This window comes from Pieris brassicae, chromosome 9, assembly GCF_905147105.1.
Source record: "Pieris brassicae chromosome 9, ilPieBrab1.1, whole genome shotgun sequence".
Lineage (NCBI taxonomy): Eukaryota > Metazoa > Arthropoda > Insecta > Lepidoptera > Pieridae > Pieris > Pieris brassicae.
Window position 1 is genome coordinate 7,898,970 of NC_059673.1, and position 18,545 is coordinate 7,917,514.

Sequence of the window (18,545 nt, forward strand, 5' to 3'; positions counted from 1 at the left end):
CAGACGAACTGTATTATGTTATAAGTGGTATGAGCGCCAGTGTGAGTTGAGATTAAGTATCTATAGACGGATCCAAGCGTGGCTGCAATAGAAATACGTTTTCTATCGTATTGCGACCGCTTTAGTTCTCTCAGTAGCGCTGATGTCGCAACCATAGGGTCACATGGAACAAGAACAAGCGTTCACTATTGAAAGACTCTTCACCGTGGTACCCGCGGGTGCGTGTTTGAATCTGCCTGGAGAACATTAAATCTTACTGTTTACAAAACAAAACGTATACGGCGTACTTCGCTAGTGTATAAAATTTATCACAACCGGTTTGCACTCTAAGTAAGATTGTAATTAAGTAATCATTTGCATTTAATATCTTCACAATGATTAGTGTTATCATGTTAAAAAAATAATTGACGCAAAGAAAATCACATATTATGAAGGTCAATTGTTGATTTAAAATAATGATTAAAAGCTGTAGGGCAAGAACTATGGACTTCGTTCGAGTGGTGGCAGTTCAATTATAGTTATTTACAGACTAGGGGGACTGGCTTGAAGTTTAGACGCTAAAGAATAAAGTCAAACTCAAAAATTATTTATTCATGTAGGTAACACTATGTACACTTATGAACTTCAAAAGAAAGGAAATGTACAGTAAATGCTTCTAATTTTACATTTACTGCCAATTTTTAAATCAAGGGCGTAGAACGGAAGAGAAGAACTGGCAATAAACTCTCCGCCACTCTTATTAATCGTGAAAACTTCACAACGTTTGTACCATGCAACCATTACACCACGTTCCACATGACATCAGCATATCTGGTGAAATAGGAACACGCACTTACATTCTCGTGGGAACAACACGCAAATACATAGTCGAAATAACTAACATCACCGCATACATGAATTCCAGTACGAGCAGTCACCACAAGTAGTACCCGTTCACGAGTATCACGCATAGCCATCGGCCCCCTCGCCATATTTTAGGGAGAGAAGCAACACGACGCATGGACGCCGCCACAAGCAATGTATATGTAATGTAGTCTATATTAACCACTCGCATTCAACCATATATAAGCGAAATAATTTATTTGTTTTATTATTAGTAATCTTACAGCTAAAATACATATTATGATCTCAAAAATGATTTCAAATTTTTGGGAGCCCATAACTATAGCTTACGCTCTTCCGAAAACTATACCCTTGAAATCTCATAACTCCTCCTTTCTTGGCGATTCCTTTAAGATCTCTGCAGTTCGGCTATGGTATTCACTTCCCGTACCTGTTCGCTTAGCTCCTCCTCTATCTTCCTTTAAATTTCTTCTGTACAAACATTACCTGTTCACATCGTATCCCTAGCTTTCTTACCAACTACTTACTAACGTGAGACTTATCTTAAATTATCGTGATTTATGTGTCTTTTTACTTTTTATTTTTAATGTATCATCTTTTTAGTTTAGTTTTTTTTGTTTCCTGTTTAGTTTTGTCTTAATAACTGTGTATAATAAATCTTATGTAATTTAATAATTTTTTTTCTCTTTATTCACACTGGTTGCCTGGAAGAGATCGCTCGAAAGCGACAAGGCCGCCAGTTGCCCTCCTTTTGATTAAATTGTGTTAATTTTATTTTATATTCTAATGTAATGATGTGTTAATAAATAAATAAAATTATGAAACAAAACACTTAGATAATACAGAAATCCAAAACAGATTACATAGATAAACAATATATATAAAAATATAAAACAAGTAACTATAATAGACAAAAATATATTCCATAAACAAGCAACGTGAACCGGCTTGTCTTAGACCCAAAAAGTCGACGGCGTGCGTGCAGGAGGCTGATCACCAACTTGTCTATTAGATTAACAAATGATCATGAAACAGATACAGAAATCTGAAGCCCAGACCTGTCACAAATGGTCCCTGCGGTTACGCGAATACCAGATGTGGATGGTCATAAACCCTCTTTGTTGGACCTTCTGCTGACCTCACATCCGGAGACCTATCAAGTCTCTGTTGACACGCCATTGGGTTCATCGGATCATTGTGTGGTCCGGAGTACTGTGCCTACTACGCGCCCTCTTCGGCCCCGTTTTTCGGGTTGTCGCCGTATTTGGCACTATCGGTCAAAAGATTGGGATGGGATGCGGTCTTTCTTTGCGTCCTACCCTTGGGGGCCTATGTCCTTTTCGTCGGAAGCTCCAGATTCCGTCGCTGCCTCTGTCGCCGAAGTGGTTCTGCAGGGCATGGAACTCTTTATTCCATTTTCTGCGGTGCCGAGCGGTGGCAAGTCACAGCCCTGGTTTAAGCGTTCTTGCAAGGCAGCATCGCGTCGAAAGCGAGAATGCTTTAATGCATGGGCGGAAGCAGCGATATCTCGTGATGCCAATACCAGCGAACATAAAAAAGCATATAACTCAGCCTCCAGGTCCTTCAAACGGGAAATCGCTAAGGCAAAGTCAGAGCACATCGCCAGATTTGGCGAGAGATTGGCCCAACTCCCTTCAGGGACTCGAGCCTTACGAGCTGTACAAGGGAATTTTTGTCAGCCATCTATTCCACCGCTGCACAGGGATCATGATTTGCTCGCACACACTGCGAAGGAAAAGGCCGACCTCTTGGGCTGTCTCTTCGCGTCCAACTCGACTTTGGATGACCGAGGGGGATCACCACCGACGATTTCGCGGTGTGATTATTCAATGCCGGAAATCACATTCCGCCAACGTGCTGTTCGCAAGGCACTATCTTCCTTGGACATTCATAAGTCAAGCGGGCCGGATGGTATCCCTCCAATTGTGCTGCGTACTTGTGCTTCGAGTTGGCTCCGGTCCTGACGCGCCTATTGCGGTACCTGTACTCGCTCGGCACTGTCCCGAAGTCCTGGACCTTCCTGGAGTCTGGTGACCTTCTAGTATACCTTACACATAGATGGGCAGAGGCTATTGAGTCCAAGGGGGAAGCGCTAGTGGTTAGTTTGGACATAGCGAAAGCCTTCGATCGGGTGTGGCACAAAGCACTGCTCTCGAAGCTTCCAGCCTACGGTCTTCCCAATAAATTATGCGACTGGATCTCCAGCTTTCTGGCCGATCGGAGCATCAAGGTCGTCGTCGACGGAGCACGACCTTACACCCGTGAATGCTGGGGTCCCACAAGGCTGTGTTCTATCCCCGTCCCTGTTTCTTCTGCATATCAATGACATGTTGCAACTTAGCAACATTCATTGCTATGTGGACGACAGCACTGGGGATACTCTTTACACTGGCCGGGCAGGTATTTCTCGGGCAGTTGTCGATGAGTACCGGAACAAACTTGTGTCTGAAGTCGAAACTCTACTACGTGGAGTCTCGGACTGGGGTAGACTAAACCTAGTCCAATTTAACCCTAAGAAGACACAAGTTTGCGCGTTTTCCGCGAAAAAGATACCCTTTGTTACTCCTCTTTTCTAAAACACTCTTCTTGAAGCCACAGCCAGCATCGGAATACTTGGCGTTGACATATCGAACGACGTTCAGTTTCGCGGTCATTTGGAGGGAAAGGCTATATAGCCTCCAAAAAGCTTAGTGTGCTCAGCAAGGCGAGACGGTACTTCACTCCGGGCCACCGCTTGCAACTCTATAAAGCGCAAATACGGCCCCACATGGAATACTGTTCTCACCTCTGGGCGGGGGCTCCCCAGTACCAGCTCCTTCCACTTGACCGTATCCAACGAAGAGCGGTTCGAATCGTCGATGACCAATCCCTCTCCGAGCGGCTTGATCCTTTGGCGTTGCGTAGAGATTTGGGGTCACTCTGCATCTTCTACCGCATTTACCATGGAGAGTGTTCAAAGGAGTTGTTCGGATTAATACCTGCAGCTGAGTTTCATCATCGGACGTCGAGGCAGAATACAAAATTCCACCCGTATCACCTCGACGTCCACCGTTCCACGACTGAGCGTTTTTCAAGGCAATTTTTGCCGCGCACCACCGCTATGTGAAGCCCACTGAAGTATTTCCGAACCAATTCGACTTAGGGTCCTTCAAGAAAAGAGCGTACAAGCTGGCATTGAGAGTGTCCACGGGCGGCGGTATCACTTAACATCAGGTGAGCCTCCTGCCCGTTTGCCCCCTATTTTATAAAAAAAAAATATGATTTCACGCTTTAATGACAAACGCAAGCACTGCGGCCATAGTACAAACTAGAGGGCATTTTAAACGGTGCGTTGTTAATGATTAGATAAAATTAATATGTGATTTACTTAACGAGTGTCAGACTGATCACGTGGAGAGAGTAGCTCCAAAGGAAGCACTGCGTACTATGTACCTGGCCTACTCGTAAGTGTATTTATTTTTATTTATCAAAGCCGAACATTATCTATACAAATATTATAAAAACTTACAAGATATTATATTTTATAGTTTGTTCATCATATTAATTAATCACTATAACTACTAAGCCGATTCTAAAAATGATTTCGATAATGATGACACTGTCTGTGTGTTATTTAATATATACTAGCAAAAGTTATAAGAACGAGTTTTTCGTCTATTATTTTTGACCATTCGTTGATTTGTTTCGTCTATTTATTGACACGTAACAGCGGGAAATAAAATTATATGCTTCAATTGAAATAAAATCAGTACAATTACAAGTAGCGGGACGAAACTCTAGCGCTGACCGTTATTGCGCAGAAGTAAAAAATAAGGTACCTGGGATGGGAATGAAGAGCGGGCGCGCGTAGCGTCGATTGGCTCTCCAGTTGCATTCCGTCCCCCGCACCGACACGACGCTCCGCGCACATCCCATGTACAGTCGCGTCATTAATATTATTGTTACTGTTGTTACGTTTTGTTGTTTTTTGTTACGTTTGAATTTGTTAGTGTTTTGTTGTTTGTTATTTGTTGTTAAGTTTGTTTGTGACTTTAAAGTGAATATGCCTAGAACAAATACTGTTTTGAAGAGACAAGCCAGGAAAATGGTTTATGACGTGAATTGTTTTTTAAAAAGGGAATCTAACGAATTAATTGATTCTTTGAAACAAATCCAAAGTGAGATTGACGAAGCTACAAATACTTTGTTCAGTCATTCGGACAGCAACATTGTAAATTTGAGCCAGATAAAACAAACTGCCGAAATCATTAAGGCAGGAAACATAAAATTTAATAGTATAATCAGCGAATTAGGTGAAATCCAAAAAAGGACAGCAGAGTCAACAAAAACGTCAATTGCAACGGTAAGAAACATCTCCAATCAAGCCAAAAGTTCTGATTTGATCACAGTGTTCAGAACACCTGGCAAATCCAGAACAAAACCGGTCACAAATATCGATAACTTCGACCAAGGAGTAATAAAGAGAACCATTCATAACTTTCACAAGACAAATAATGAACTTCCTACCATCGGAAAGCTTAAAAAGCAGCTAGAAGATGACATAAATTTCAAAGGTTCAGAACGAAGTCTTCGGCGAATAGTTATATAGAGTTTGGGATTTCGATGGAAAAACACCGAAAACAACCGGAAAGTGCTGATTGAGACTTCTAATATACGTTTGCAACGTATCGAATATTCAAGGAAAATAAAGCAATATCGCCAAGAGGGAAAGCCTATTGTTTATACAGACGAATCTTACGTAGATTCATCGCACTCTTCTTCAAAAGCCTGGACCGATGGTACAACTAAGGGGCTTAAGAAACCTATTTCGAAAGGACAGCGAGTTGTCATTGTCAACGCAGGGTTTGATACTGGGTTTATACCTAATGCGTTGCTGACTTTTAAAGCTGGTACCAAATCAACAAACGAAGCAGTCCTGAGCCCGGGCCCTCAGTAAGCAAAAGGCCTTGTCGCGAGACCATTGAAGGCGTGATACCGTTCTCTGATTCAGATTAATAAAAGATTACAAATTAAAAGATAATGTTTTTATTTTTCGACATCCCATAAACTTGTTAAAATATCTTAGGTCTTTTTTGGAAATACGTTCTATGTACAGACACTTTTTTACTGTCTTATTATATCTTATAGATAGGTAATATTACTTACATGCGCGACAGTAATCATGCGCAGCAGCTATCCTTCACATTTTGTTCAGCTTAATATCGTTATTTAGTGTATTGCGTATTAAGTGGCATATAATGTATTGCGTGCGCGACAGAACACATGCGCAGTAATCCCCTCCACGTATCGGCCAGCGCTAGACTTACGTGCCGCTGCCTATAACGTCTGTTTGTTTATATATACTACGCGGTTTAATGTGAAATTTCATGAAATCTTTTTTTTAATCGAATAATTATGTATTATACATTCTTACTAATATTATCAATGCACTTTTGTGTTCAGTTTAGCTTTTTAAAATGGTTTTATTTAACTCGCGGCAATTATAATATTATATAGAGCGCTGGCGTTAAGAAGCATAATGTACTCGTGTCAATGGAGCGAGGCCGACTGCCTAGTTACTAGTGAAACTATGCTCGAAGTTCGTGTAAGATGAGACGGACAGTGTTTCGGGGTACAAAAATAACGCCAAATGCTTTTTATTTAAATAACTCGTAAAATATACAATATTTAATTAAATCGCTAGTAATTGCTCTCTGCCAAACTATTAATTAATAAATTCGTCGTAATAAAAAAATCGAATATTAATTTTTGACTCCATAATACTCGCCATGATTGTATAAACACGAAATTAGACAAAATTTAGAGGTGACATTGTTTATTTTTTTATATCAAGGAATTCACATTCTCATGTTTTTAATTACAGTTAACCGTTGATTGAATTATAGTGAAGGATGAATACATATTTATTGTTTTTAATTGAAACATCACATACTTACATCAAATCAAATCTACGATGAGAGATTTTGGTTAAAGCTTGCTCTTAAGTCCCTATCCCAGCACGAATTTCTGTGTCAGTGTCTCGGGGTGGACTGCGGTACGCAATGGAGAGCTGGAGCACTGACGCGCGCCGGTCCGTAATAACCATTAGTTATGTAAAACATTCAATTAATTTCATTTTCTACAATGGATTACTTGGCTTGCGAAAAAATATATGGTGTAAATTTCAAAATCATATCCCATATACATTATCGTCATAAAATGAAGTCAAAGTATCAAAAATTGCCTATGTTTGGATTTTTTTCTATCGAGCGAAGTTATTTAAATCGTGTATCGATCTTTCAAAATGGATACATAAACTACTCAACTCCACCATATATTTTTTCTATTTACCATACTTCAAGAAACGATGACAAAAAATGGAAAGAAACAATGTGCTTTTTTGCAGGTTGGCGACCGGATAGGCCTTAAGATTTATAAGTAATAATTATACATTCGTAAAGGCAAAAAATATATTACAATAAATATTTAATGAAATTACAATTTATCTATAATTTAGATTCACGCTTCATGTATTTATGGAAAGATGAGTTGACCGACTCAGCGTTAAGTGGAGTTTTTAAAGCCTCTTCCATGAGTCGTTCGTAGACTCTGCCGTCGTAAGCTCCAAGAGTTGATTGCAGGATCTGAAGATAAGTGTGTGAATGTTAAAGATAATGACAACACTTTGCTGCGTGTAATATTAATTATCACTAAGGCTGAAAAAGCTGCAGAATAGTCTTTCCTCCAACTTCGATTTTGGTGAACCCAGAGCTGGTGCTTCATCAACTGTTTTATTATTATTATTCCTATATAGGTAAATAAATACAAAGATTGTCACTAAGCATTACAAAACGCTGATTTGTTTCAAGGCATATCTATTATACGGTCTATTAAAGATTTTGAAGCACGATATTTATAAAATCTAATTTTTTTTATTAAAGATATGATAAACGTGGCAAGACTCACCTCATCACGAATGTCAAAAGCATCGACCAGTCCTACAGCATTAGGTCGTATTGAGGCTAATAAATCTTCGTATCGGTTTTGCAACTCATCTATGTCCTTTTCCGATATCGAAGTATACTGAAAATGGACGCCATGGTAACTCGTATAGGTCTATTAATTTAAATATAATATTATATCTTAACTTCAAGCTAAATATGTTTAATATTTTCTGGTTGCTTATCGACTGATTGAATACACTGCCTGTAATAGATGTACCTTCTGATTGGATTTATAAACTTCAAGAAAAGAGCTTACTAAATCTTAAAAGGCGTGGCCAACGCACTCGTGAGAACTCTCACATTAAGAATATCGATGAGAGTCGGCATCACTTAACATCAGAAGCCGTTCTATAAAAAAAGGTTTGTTGAATCTTTGCTAAATGCCCCAACCATTAACTACTAATTACCATTCTGAGAATAGTTTCTTGCATGAGACTTTTATAAAAAAACGTCGGTTTAAAAAAACTTTAAAGTTTTCAATCAAATACATACTCTTAATAAATCCCCGGTTTTTTCAAGGCTCCAAAATATTATATACAGTTGAACCAATTGGTCGATAACTTTCTGTAAATTTAGGCTCGAGTCAGCCGTTAACCGTTTTGATTCTTGATGATACACTTTCATAAGAACCGCTCTACAGTGTGCCTAAAAGATACCAAGGATATATTTATGTCTCGCCGCTAATCTGTGCTCCATAACAGTAGTTCACTAATAAACAAAAGCCAGCTTCGACCTCGGATTTCTGTATGCTACTGCTACGTGTTCATTTCTAGAAACAAAATAGTGACAAAAGCCAGCCATAGTAAAGACGTAAAACAATATTACAAATAACATTATTAAAAACATTTCCTTACTAAACAGGTTTTCTTTCTCATTATTTTCAAAGTCAAAATTATGTTCCCATTAGTTATGTCTATGGAATTATCGGACATGTGTTTTAATTTATATATGAAGCAACAAAGTGTCTGATATGTCATGCATAATGTGGTACTCAATGATCTAATCAGGCTGCAGAAGATAAACCACTCTTTATATGGAAATTGTATTCGTTTAAACTTCCAAGCGAAATTAGAGAATTATCACTGAATAAATTCAAAACTCTCGTTAAACGTAAATTAATCATAAAGCTTTTTTTTATAAATTTGAGGATTATTTAAATGATCCTAATCCTTGGGATTGATTTGCACCAGTTAAAACAATTTGTATGACTCAAAACTTGGCGATTAAAATGAGTGGCGGAGAGCTTCTTGCCAGTTCGTCTTGTCTGCAATACGCCCATACCTTGCGAACTGTAATTTAACATCTTTTCTGTTGACGTTCATAAGTGTACTTGGTTACCTATATGAATAAAGGTGTTTTGAGTTTGAGATTTGCTACGTAAAACAAACAATAGCTAAACCAGGCTACTTGTACGTCCATTAGTAATGTTTAAAAGAACACATACAATTATTATTTAAAAAAATTAATACCTCAGCTGCGGGTACCAGTTGATTTGTTGTTAGAAGCCAGGCGTCGTCATAAGACATTCCAGTTTTCATCTTCTCTCGGATATTTTTAACACAATGAGATATTTTCCTGAAGAAGAAACTTTGTTTGGGTACAAATTATATTTATTTATAAAATCCTGCAAACGCTCGGCACACTGATACATTGGTGAAGTGAAACTCTTTATCGGCGTTGGAAAAAAATTAACCGTTACATTTTTGGGTGACGCGTCCCATTTTTCCGTTACGTGCCATCGTTTCTTGTCCCTACCACGGTTGATTCGAATCCTTTTACAACTAGGTAAAATGAAATTGTATTATTTGTATCATGTCTATAATAAAAAATCCTAAAAATCTAATTTAACTTTATTCTGTAAAATTGCATATAGTACATAATTTTTGGAAAAATAAGGTCATAAAGAAGATTCACTTCTTACGTGTGTTCACTAGTACACGCACACATTTTTTTGTACTCGTGACAGTATTTTTATTTCGCAAATAACTGACTACCAGTGGATTTTAACAAGAAGTCAGTATCTGTATTAACAACACAAATTATGATATTAAAGTGTGTTATTATTGTTTTTTGTGTCCAGCTTAAGCTTTAAGGTTGTTTATTTGAATGCTCTAAAAATCTTGTGGTGTGCGATTGTTCCCTTATCAGATTTCAGATCAGATTAGGCTATATCAAAAACGACATCACAGATTAGCAGAGACAATGTCAGTTAGTCATGTTGTCGGTGGAGATTTTCATACTATAAGACCCCCATAATTAGCCTAGTTAAGTAAGAATGTATTTTCATGAATTGATGAATGAATTTGCTCATTCGATTTTTATTTACTAATATAGTTTAATTTTATATATATAATTTAGAAATGATAACATAATGGTTCTGGGTTTGCTAAGATTTAAGATGTAAGTTTTTAATTCTATGTCAAAAGAGTACCCTTCGGCTACGACTTCTAAGTATCGTATGAGTCCTTCCATACTGTTATCCCAGACTAATTCCTTGTGTTTGTTAACCCTGTTTAGGTATGACACAGTTGGAGACACATCCACTCCTGATTCAGCAACTTCCCAAGCTTTTACTAGAAATCTGGAATAAAGAAATACTTTGACTGGTTTATCTCATTAATTATTTTCCCTATTCCTGTCGCGGAAATGTTTCATTCAATTGCGACTTGCTCGTAGTTGAAGGCAAATATCGGAACAGGTATAGTGCCAAATATGACTTCCGTATGTCAAATTCAATAAGTTTTTCACATATCATTATCACACTTAGCGCTCGTTTTTGTCTCAATTGTGAATGTGAGGTAACCTTCTCTCTCATAGAGCTAGAAAAATTGGAATTACATTGATAGTTTAGAGAACTTGCTGCGTCGTAGATAGAGAAGATACGTCGTAGCTGTCTTCGTTACCTGGCAGTTTGTAGCAAGAGTACTGTATAATCTCCTTCATAAGTCCGAGTTGCAACCACAAAAGCATATATATGAGGTAGTCTTGATGACGTCATATACCCATGACCTCCACACGCAAATCTGCATTGTTCTATCAAAAATGATGCATCCGATGTACTCACTGATTTTAGACAACTTGAAAGTGCATGGAGCTGGAATTGTAAATTCATGTTAAAATGAACATTTACCCAATTAATGCATAAAAATACAGTTATTTTTTTTAGTTTGTTTAAAAATCTTCGTTTTTTTTTAAATATCCGTCATACGCATGGTCACTAAAGTAAATGTCTCTAAAGCAGGCGAAACGACGTCAGCAGTCCTTTATTTTTGATTCCAAATAAATTATGCTATCATTTAAAGATTAACAAACCGATAAAATGTAAATTCTAGTGCGTACGAGGTTCATAAATAAAACACAACGTACGTGGCTAATATTTGATTAAGATTAATCAAATATTAGCCACGTACAGAATATTTGAGTTGAAATATATGTTCCTTCGAAGTTCCAATTAAAAATATTTCATTTATTTTCATGCAAATCGAGTCCAGGCTTTACACAAAGGCGGAAAATATATTAAAGAAAAATCATTGGCGTGGCAACCGTTTTAAATCTGGGCGTCCGATTTCTGTATCTGTTTCATGATCATTAATCTTATAGGCAAGTAGGTGATCAGCTTTCTGTGCCTGGCGCACGCACCCGACTTTTTGGGTCTCACGATGTTTCCCTTCACCGTTCGTGCGTATGTTAAATTCGCACATAGAAGCAAATTCTGAAAAATATATTAATCTAAGACTACCTCAGGTAAATTATCGACATTTCCCTTCCTCATTTCATTCAGGTACTTAGAAAAGGTCGCCCATAGCCAGTTAGCTGTCAATTGCATCGCTAGGGCAGATGAGATACAGATAAAGAGTTTATGCTGCTGTGTGGGATAGTCCAATATCTGAGGTTCCGGGGCACTAGAAAAAAATACTGTGATATTGGGATAAAAAATAGTGTAATCTCAATACATACTAAAAGAGAGGTTTAGACTTAAATATTTACAAAATTAGATAGTCTGCAATCCCTTGGTCAGGACCACAGATTTGTGTATCTCCTTGTTGATTTTTTATTAGGGATCAGCCTTTTGTGACTGACACAGGCCGTCGACTTTGGAGTCATGCATGTTCCATTCACCGTATGACCCAAACAAAAGTCTGGTGCTCTGCTGTGATTACAACTCAGGGTTGAAAGACATAATCAAGCCACTAGGTCAACATTGCTCAATGACCCAATTGTGGAAAAAAAAACTATTACAATTTAAAAGGATGTATAGTTAATATTTAACTATGCAGTTTTCAGTACCGACTTTGAACCTGTGTCGAAAATGTGTCGTTCCATATTGGTATTTCCAGAAGGAAATGACTTTTCGTTTTACTATTTAATTATTTATTAACCGCATTATGACAAAAGAGGATACACATTTTGTTTGACGTGTTCTAACAATAACAATGTTGTTTTAATGTAAATTGTTTACTGATAAGGATTTGGGGGAAAGATGGTGAGATTCCCCCAACCTAAAGGGATGATCTTCGAACAGTCAGACCACTAACTGGCCGGCCCGATGGCCCTATAAGGTCGGAAAGCTTCAGAGCAGGAGGTCATGGCAGTGTTTTGTAGGCGCTGATTATTGGTGTCGCTACTTATTAAAACAAAATAAATCGCGCTACAACTTTTTTAGATCTGGGCCTCAGATTTCTGTATCTGTTTCATGGTCATATGTTATTCGAATAGTATGTGATCAGCCTTGTGTGCCTGACGCACGCCCTCAACATTTGGGTCTAAGGCACGTTTCCTCACGATGTTTTCCTTCAATGTTCGAGCGAATGATAATGCGGACATAAAGTCCATTGGTGCCGGGGATCGAACCTATGATTTCAGGGATGAGAGTCGCACGCTGAAGCCACTAGGCCAACACTGCTCTAATAATATAAATGATTTTACCCGGGTTTAGCCTCCGACTGCCGTCTCACAGCTGAATAGCGAACAGCAATTGTAGCCGCTTTGGCCAAGTTAAAGGCGGAGTCTGATACGAGTGTCACTCGAACGAATACCATTGTACCATACGTCAACTTTGCATTCGCCAGCTTTTTATATGTCCCGTCCTGAAAATTGGTGAATAGAATATTATTTGGTGATTGAAAGTGAGGGTCGAAAAATAGTAATTACCAACTAAATAAAACCAATAAAACTTTTAAGGAGTTTTGAAAATTTGTAGTTTTATAGATTTTCTCTACTACTAATTAGCTAAAACGATTTCTAATAATTAGGACACTTTATTAATAATTTAAGTGTATCTAATTCAGAAATAAAGTCCCTAAAGAGCTTGATTCAGTGTTTACCAAACTTTCTTGTACCATGCCCCACCTAAGCCTTACAAAAATTCTTATGAGTTCAACATACATAACTTTTAATTTAAAACAAAAATTGTGGTTAAGAAACATAAATGATACTGATGATATCATATTTTTCCGTTTTAGGAAGAAATTACTAGGAAATTATTAATACAGTAAGTAAAACATAATGAAAAACAAATTCTAATTCCAAATAATGTTAATTAATTTGTGTATAGCCCCCCTTAACAATAAAATTACCCTAACAATATAAATAAACACTGACATAATCAATCCTTGACTTTGAATGTATGAAACTCAATTTGGAAATGGAAATTGATATGAAATTGCGGTGTAAGCATGAGTAAGTGATCACCTTCAATACTTGAGCGTTTTTCATCAGCATATGATCTCTTGGAATACGATAATTGTCGAACCCAAGGAACCCATTATCAGCCGTGTTGAAACCGAGTTTAGGACCTACTTCGCCAACTTTGACCCCGCGAAGTGGCTCATGCGTTTCCAGATCACGAATTTGAACTATAAATGTATGGACGCCGTAACATTTTCCCTGTGTGTACAATTGGGCAACTACAATGCAATGATTTGCGGTTTTTCCCACTGAAAATAGAAATAGGTAATGAATATAAAATTATGTGACGTCAAACTGTTACATTGTTAACCTATGTACGTAAGTTATACCAATTTTGATGAAATTTGGACCCTAAGACCAGGGCCGCGCCGCCCTTATGTGCAAAGTGTACGGTGCACGCAGGCGCCAAGACAATGAGGGCGTCTCCACCGAAATTATTTATGTTACACTTACAAAACAGCATAATATTCTTTGTTGTAAAGTTAAAAGGCCGGCAACGCACTCGTGAGCCCTCTGGCATTGAGTGTCCATGGGCGGCGGTATCACTTAATATCAGGTGAGCCTCCTATCCGTTTGCCCCCCTAAAAAAAAAGAGTATCCATAAGAAAGTAGGTGCAATATATGCCTTGTAAATAACGCTAAATTCCTTGATTTTACGCTTTGTGTTTCAGTTTACATTAATTACTCAATGTAGCGAATCAAAAGAACGGCCGCCGCGCTGGGCCGTTAGGTGTTTTGAGTGTGTTTATACTTTCTCATATGATTTTCAATAATATACCTTGATATAATTCAAATTTAATTCATTTTCATACTCGGTAATCAAATTCAACATAATTTAAATTTATTTCGAATTAATAAGTGTTTTTCAATAATACTGGATTGTACTCCTGGCGTTTCACACGTAGAGCAAATTAGTATGATAATAAAAAACTGTAAAGTTGGAAATATGAGAGGATTTCCTAGCTTTCTGTCTAATTATACCCATTTACAACTGGCGCGCAATTACAAAAAAAATAGGAGGCGCTTCATGGGTTTTGCACACAGGTGCCGGGGGTCGGCCCTGCCTAAGACACTAAGAACTAAAAGTATTTTATACGCCTATCTGCTACTTTGACTGGTCCAGTGAATAGGCTATCTCGCTCTTACAACTGGATTACTAACATCGATGAAAATATTGATATATTTTACAACAGTCTGCCAAGTTACCGTAACCTTGTTATTCATGCTTTTAATGAGGTTTAAGTTTTCATTTGGTTTAGGTTATTATTGTTATTGTTATTTTATTTTTTATCTTCTTTTTGTTATTAATTTTAGATTTTGACTTTTTTTTCTTGTGTTTGTTTTAATTTTCTTTTGATAGATAACTTATGTTCTAATTTAATTGATGTGTATGTGTGTTAAATTTGTGATGTCTAATTTCTTGTATTTTTTTAGGCATAAATAAATTAATAATTAAATAAAGTTATGAACTTAATACTACCTTTAATTTCCGGCATTTGCTAAACATATGTGGACTCATACATACAGTCTATACATTTTAAATTGTCTTTTATTAACGTAAGTATACTCAATTAAGACTAAATGCAAATCTATTCGAATTTGTATGGCTCTTTCATTAATAAAATAAGGAGGAAAGGAGTACCGTAAGTTTATTTATGTGTTAAAGCCATGAAAATACATTTTTATCTTTGACAAATACTACTTTTAATGCACGCTGTATAGTGACTACAATAATCATATCTCAAAGGCAAAATATTATTAATATGTAAATAATAAATGAATTCTTAGCGATTCCTCAAGTACACACTACAAAAAACGTTTCAACCGCCGAGTATATAGGCAACATTTTTACAGAACGGGGGGCAAACGGGCAGGAATCTCACTTGATGTGATAACGCCGCCCATGGACAATCTCAATGCCAGAGGGCTCAAGAGTACGTTATCGACCTTTCAAGAATTGGTACGCTCTTTTCTTGAACGACCCTAAGACAAAGGACATCTTAAGCTACTGGGTTCTTCGAGCCAGCCAGATCCTTATCCTTCCCTGAAGTTAGAGGAACAGTTTCATGTATTGAACACGTTCTAATTTGGTATCTGGTTTTATTAATACTTACATCCTCCTCCCCACCATTTGTACGCAGTAAGTGTGGGTGAATGCAAAATGAATTCTTCAGTCGACGGATCGTAGGTGGCAGTTGTTTCCAACCCTCGTATAAAGGTTCCGTGTCCCAGCTCCGTCTGAAATATTGATTATCTCTACAAACATACCTTTGAGTGGGCAACTCTCGACCTTAATTATATATATATATATAAAATTCTAGGAATTCGCTTTACTACCCCTGAACATGCGGTGATAGCGAACGAAAATGCCATAGAAGAGACCCCTAAGGAAGGAAGGAAGGAAGGTTCCATCGAATGCGACGATGTGTAGAGATAAGAGAGGAACGGAGATTACTTCGAAAAACAAAAGATGTATTGGCAGCTATACTAATAACTACATTAAGCCGTTTTTCATTTTCTAAACATTTTCAGTGTTACCTAGGTATATGTTGTTTGGTTAGTTGCTACAGTTCTAACCTCTCTAACACATTATGTTGAGTTTTTGGTGGGTTTGTATATTTCTATTTACACTTTAATTTTAATATTAATATGTGAAATAAGGCACATTCCCTTACCTGGGCATAAGTCCCGAAAATTTCAAGGTTCAAAGCCGGCGGTAACCATTTCGCTTGTTGCTCTGGTGTGCATTGTCCCATAATGGTTGGTACGAACATACCTAAGTGTAGCAAGAAAGGTGATATTTCCTTGAAAAATGCGTCAGCCAGACGCCGAAGGATGGGTGTGCTAGAAACATAAATCACTTTAGTTTGGTTAAGTTTCAGAAAATAAATGGATAATTTGTAGAATGGTGGCCCTAGTACCAACTATATAGTCTAATTTTTTTAAGTTACAACATGACCACTAGGGATAAATTTCAAGTATCCTTACATATAAAATTGGCGTTTTGTCGTATTGGCCACTTTGACCTCAAATACCTCCTCTTTGGTTAGGAATTTCAAATTCAAATTTGTACAGCTATTTACTCATGTAGTTGTGCTTCGATGACCGCCATTCATTTGTTTTTTTCTGTTTGCGTCACTTATTTGACAAAATGGAAAACTTAAAGTTAATGTAAGTACCTAATTTACGATTTATGAGTGAAATGTAATTCAAAATTGATCGTCAACACGATTAAACACGTTGATACATGCCTTTTTTACTTGGCTGGATACGCTACCGCAAGAATAGACACGCTTCAAATGGAGCTGAAGAAGAAAATGCTTCCTTACCCAAAATTTTCAAGTCCCGTAAAAGCGAGAAGTTCATTTTTAACTAAATCGGAGTACATCTGAGATTTCTTAACCGCATTCTCATAACGCTCCTTCAAACTTAAACATTCGTCAGGTACCAAGTCCTCGTGCGCGCCAGTTTTAAGGACCTTCTCCTCTGAAACCAACTCGTGAAACAATAAGACGTAATATATGGAATTGCCCGAGTAAAGCTATCAAAAGCTATTAAGAACTGCAACTGCATGAAACCAAAACTTAAATTCCTAATGTATTTTTAAGACTAATTAACTTTGCTTCTTTCGGATATGAGAACTTGATTTGCGAACTGGCAGTGAGCTGCAGAACAAATGTAAAATTATAAGCATTTAATGTATATTTCTTTTTTTGACGTTCATAAGTGTACATTCTGTTACCTATATGAATAAAAGATCTTTGACTTTTGACTTATCAAGACCGTTTACCAAGTACACATTGTATGTTTCATGCGGTTGAGCTGATTATAATTATGTTTTTCTTTGACTAATGACTTTTATAATAGATCTAACGACTGACTGATTTGTTATAGATATAGAAACACAAAGACATCTGTTATATATTTTTAAAACATTCTTCGATCATATAATATTAATAGGGATCTTTTTATCATCTATTCACTGGAGACATCATGGAACAATCCGATCTAGTACAGCTTAAGTAATACTTAATTCAAGTCTCCCCTTTAACTAATAAGGATATTAAACATAAGAAAGTATCCAAAACACTGCTCTTTATTAAGGGGAACACACTCTGTTCTTGTGTTCTACCAATGTCTAACACTTAAGACTAACGTGCACTGCAATATTTATAAATAGACATCTATTGGTATCGACCCGTGGGATATCTTGAACGCCGCTATAGCTTTCTTGAATATCTTTATAACCAGCAAATAATTTGAGTCTCATTAGATGTTTAGAAGCTAAAGATTTTTAATGTATATTCGAGAACTTTCCACGTAAAATCTGGCTAAATTACGATAAACCATTGCTTACCAATGAATCTCCTCTGCTCTGTCTTATGTTTTCCTCCATCTATTATATGTGTTAGTTCCTGAATGTCAAAATTACACTTTTGTCTCTCTTTAGCGAGATCTTCATTTATTTTATATACGGACATTTTAAAATCGTATAACGGACACCGAGCAACTCGATCGACTGCAAGACATTATAATATTAAAATTTTACGTCGCAGGTCAAAAAGATCAATCAGTGTTGAAACACACAAAAAACTTGAACCTTTTATTTCGAGGTAGATTACTGTTTTATTTTCCTGAAGATGTGTGGGTTTATGACATTTTCCTTTGAATAATAAAACTTGCTGAGTTTCTTGTCCATTCTTCTCAAAACAAGGCCTCCTGGTAGTTTTGCGAACAGATGGCGTAGTCTTGCTCTTTCGCGAATTTTGTAAACGTTTTTGACCGTCATAAGCAAGCGCTAAGACGTAGATGTAGGTGAAGTAAATTGTAAATACTGTATATTTAAAAATATATATGTTAGTTATGATTACTAATAAATTAATATATAAATTACTTAATTTTTTCATACGAAACACTCGAAGCGAACACTCTATGGGGTAGCATAGCAAAATGTTCCATATATTGGTATATAGTAACTACAAACGTAGATTCAGTAAAACAATCATATTA

General features: G+C 37.0%; 1 protein-coding gene across 1 annotated transcript; it reads right to left on the reverse strand.

Annotated features, from left to right (window-relative positions):
• Positions 1–7,299: 7,299 nt before the first annotated feature.
• LOC123714331 (probable peroxisomal acyl-coenzyme A oxidase 1) lies at positions 7,300–18,047 on the reverse strand. The gene is made up of 13 exons (XM_045668553.1): positions 17,893–18,047; positions 16,865–17,021; positions 16,211–16,379; positions 15,650–15,773; positions 13,539–13,783; positions 12,774–12,934; positions 11,587–11,749; positions 10,751–10,941; positions 10,279–10,428; positions 9,317–9,422; positions 8,340–8,492; positions 7,810–7,926; positions 7,300–7,487 (listed from the first exon to the last, which is right to left on the reverse strand). The coding sequence occupies exons 1-13, from the start codon at positions 18,014–18,016 to the stop codon at positions 7,350–7,352; spliced, it is 1,998 nt and encodes a 665-aa protein (XP_045524509.1). The 5' UTR covers positions 18,017–18,047; the 3' UTR covers positions 7,300–7,349.
• Positions 18,048–18,545: the final 498 nt, after the last annotated feature.

What these genes read in the sequence shown, in the direction of transcription:
- LOC123714331 (XM_045668553.1), bottom strand. Translation starts at nt 18,016, where the DNA reads ATGTCCGTATATAAAATAAATGAAGATCTCGCTAAAGAGAGACAAAAG. An exon ending in ACGGGACTTGAAAATTTTGG is followed by an intron (nt 16,380 to 16,864) that starts GTAAGGAAGCAT and finishes TTATGTTTCTAG; the next exon opens with CACACCCATCCTTCGGCGTC. An exon ending in CAAATGGTGGGGAGGAGGAT is followed by an intron (nt 13,784 to 15,649) that starts GTAAGTATTAAT and finishes TTCTATTTTCAG; the next exon opens with TGGGAAAAACCGCAAATCAT.